This window comes from Mus caroli, chromosome 9 (genome assembly GCF_900094665.2).
Source record: "Mus caroli chromosome 9, CAROLI_EIJ_v1.1, whole genome shotgun sequence".
NCBI lineage: Eukaryota > Metazoa > Chordata > Mammalia > Rodentia > Muridae > Mus > Mus caroli.
In genome coordinates this window covers 98,506,844-98,510,279 of record NC_034578.1, presented here as the reverse complement: position 1 = coordinate 98,510,279, position 3,436 = coordinate 98,506,844, and the positions used below count along the sequence as shown (strand labels likewise).

Sequence of the window (3,436 nt, the reverse complement as noted above, 5' to 3'; positions counted from 1 at the left end):
TTGTGAGCCACCCTGTGGTTGCTGGGAATTGAACTCAAGACTTCTGGAAGAGCAGCCAGTGTTCTTAACCACTGAACCATCTCTCCAGCCCAGGTGTTCCTGTATTTTAATAGCAATCTTGAGCATGATACACTCATGGAAGTCTGTGACATTTTGCTCTTTAATTGGAAAAAAAAAGTGAGATCTTTAAAGCCCCCCTGGCATTTGAGAGGCAAGATTTGCTGACTAGTAGTAAATGACCAATTATGACTGTGGTATTCATGGCTATAGTGTTTGTGACTGAGCCCACTTCTGGATATGAACTCAAGGACGGTGACTGGGCCTCCCAAGAGCCCGTGCCCATGAGTCTTTGACATTGGTCTGCACAGAAAGCACAAGGCCCCACACAGCAACCAGCAATGCCTGGGACCTGCTCAGCACCAGGCAGGTGGCTTGAGAGTAACATGGTCTCTAACGCCCTTGGCTACAGGCCTCTAAAGTTTAAAGCATGGCTACTTCTTTGTCTAGAAGGCACAAATTCTGTCTGTTCTCTAATAGACCCAGGACAGCACAAGTTTACAACCAATTTACACCCAGAACAGAATTATATTATATTAATAGCAATATAATAGAATAAAGACTTGTGGGGACAGCCGATCTTCCAGGAACGGAAGGTTGGCGTTCATTGTTTGCGAGATTGGTGGAAGGCTATGCCTTCAGAATCTGGTTACATTGCAGCGAGTAAGCCCAGGGTTAGTTGCAGAGAGAATCAGGTTCCAAGCAGAACCGTTCCACATGCTGAAACTGGCCCGTGAGGTTGTGTGGAGCCTCCTCCTTAATAAGATCTGTGGAAATGAGCCCGGTGGCTTCAGAAAGAACACTGCCAGTAACAAAGGCTCCGTGAAGGCTTCAGTCTCACGGGACCTTTGCCACGCCGACATAAACCATTTGGCTTCTCACCGTATAAGGCATTTCTGAAAGGCACTTAAATGTCACATAGGGCAATGTCAATTGCCTAGCTGCTTCGGGGACACGGTGAGCCAGCTCTCCAGCTCAGGCACACAGTCAACCTGCTGGAGCCTCAGGGTGTGCATAGGCAGTCAGACCAGGATCTTTTCTGCCAGCCTTTTTGGTTCTGGATATGCTTGGCAAGTGTGTGAGCATGTTCTTGCTGCCCACCGAGCGCTCTCTGGGAGGAATCCCTAGTGCGGATGGAGGTAAGGTTTTTCAGGGGAGCTCTCAGAGAACCATACAGCATCCCTGCCAAGCACCAAGCCAGTTCTCTGATAAACAGAATCGTTGAGAAAAGGCTTCATTCCTGGGCCTCTGCTTTTGCCTCTCCACTGCACGGCAGTGGTGGCCCCCAGCCCAGGCCCACAGAAGGAGCCCACCTCCACACCCAGAGAGGTAATGAGGAGAAGCTGAGAAAATGCCAACGAAGACAATGTGTTTGCAAGTGAGTCAACCCGGCTACTCTCTTTGTGGGCTGCAACTTGCCATCTGGCACAGTGACAGGTGGCATCCACTCTGCTCCATTCCTTGGTCTGACCGCATCTCAGGAACCCATCCCCTACCCACCGCCTTTCCTCCTCTGCACATGAGCTGAAGTCCAGACAGCAAAGCCCATGTAAGGTCACTCTTCTGTTTCCAGGGCATGGTAAAGATGGCCATTTGCATCTCTGAAGGGGGAAAGACCTTGTCTCCACTGTGAGGGTGGGAGACTGGGCCCTCCTTACATGGGCTCCTTACATGGGCTTTGTTGGTTTGAAAGGCAGAAGGAAGCACATGCTGACCCGAGGGTAGACCTCGGGTTCCTAGGAACAGTGCTTGGGTGACCTAGCCTTGCTGGTTCCTTCGTTCCTGCTCTGACATCAGGGAGTAGTATACAGAGAGGGCTATACTTCCCAAAATGATGGTTTCCAAATCAGCCTCGAGGGCAGAAAGTGGGAAAGAAAAGGGAGATAGGTCCCTCCTGGGTTCCATGCTAGACTGAAGCCAGATGCAAAGGGGCCACAGCCAGCTCCCTTAGCCCAGTGGTAGCTGCTAAGAAACAACCACCTGCTGCCCCCCTGCCTCTCTGCTGGGTGTGGGCAGAGACAGAGGCTGCCTGGCACAGAAGTCAAGGCTCCCTTTTCTCCCACCACTGAAGTGTTCCTGAGAGACTGGTGAGAACAGAGGCTGCCTTAGTACGGACAGTGGAAGACCCAGGGCTGAGGAGAGGATCCCTTCCAAGGACTCTGAGAAACTAGACCCTTCAGTCCAGCGCTCATTCAGCTAGGGATACTTCAGGCCCTAAGAACCATGCAGGAGACTTTAGGAGGAAGAGGCCGGTGAGACAAGGGGTGAGTGAACTAATTCTCTCTCTCTCTCTCTTGTGCGCGCACGCGCGCATGTGTGTGTGTGTGTGTATGTGCACAAGAGAGAGGGAGAGAGAGAGTGAAGGAGGAGGAAGGCATGCTAACATTAATTAATACAGGTAGGTGTGGAGGGGTAGGATATCCAGTCTCTGGGGCAGGGCAGTAGTCCCAGCTGAAGGTCAGATGAGGCCCGAGGCATTCTCCTGCAGACTGTATTCCCTGTTCTTCTTCACCCTCCAGCTGATGAAGAAGAGCAGCAGTGTGCCCAAGACCTTGTAGATTACCTGTAGGCCCAGGTACCTATGAGGCAGGAAGAGACAGGTATGGTGAGGCCCACGGGCAGCGGGAAGATGATCTTTGTTTTCACAGTTCACTAGAAGCTGTGAAGACCGTTACTCAGGTGACGAGCTGTCACTTCTCAGGTGGTCACCGTGGAGAGACACATGACACTAGTGATCCTCTGCTCTCCAGTGACATCACTGATGGCCAGAGGTGACACTACTGTCCCAGCTGTCTCCAGAGGGTCTGTATCTTTCAGCTGCCTCTGCTGGCCTTCTCTAACCTGGCCTTTTCTATCTGTTCTCAGTATTTCTAGCCCCTGCAGGCCCACCTTCTCCACCATTTCTAGATGATGGAATGGCAGCAACAGAAGAGATGGCTGCATTTGGCTCACAGGCATAGGTTGGACTCCCCCTTCCTTGGACCTCTCCTGGGCGCCGTGCTGTGTTCCCCATTCTCTGAGCAGTGGAGAGTGACTGGTATCTTTTCCATATCCACAATCTCTCTCAGGCTTCAGGCACACCTTTAACTTTGGTGACCATTGTCTGCTGCTATGAGTAGGCTTGTGAGGGACAGTACTTTGGGGGACACCTCAAAGCAGACCCTGTGTCTCCTCACCTGAATGGCTCCTTATAGGTCCCCAAATGCCTGCTATGGTAGCCTCTGCTCTCTGTCCATGGCAGAATCTATAGAGACATTCCCTCCTATCTTGCCCCTTAGAAAGCTGACAGCCAGCCGGGCTTGGTGGCGCACGCCTTTAATCCCAGCACTCGGGAGGCAGAGGCAGGTGGATTTCTGAGTTCGAGGCCTGCCTGGTCTAC

The 3,436-nt window shown here is 51.9% G+C and overlaps 1 protein-coding gene across 1 annotated transcript in view; it reads right to left on the bottom strand.

Moving 5' to 3' along the window:
* Positions 1 to 565: 565 nt before the first annotated feature.
* The window catches only part of Slco2a1 (solute carrier organic anion transporter family member 2A1), a 78,307-nt gene continuing 75,436 nt past the window's right edge, over positions 566 to 3,436 (bottom strand). Inside the window, exon 14 of the mRNA XM_021172521.2 lies at positions 566 to 2,636. Coding sequence (XP_021028180.1) covers positions 2,516 to 2,636 — 121 coding nt within the window. The 3' untranslated portion in view covers positions 566 to 2,515. The remainder of the gene's footprint in view (positions 2,637 to 3,436) is intronic.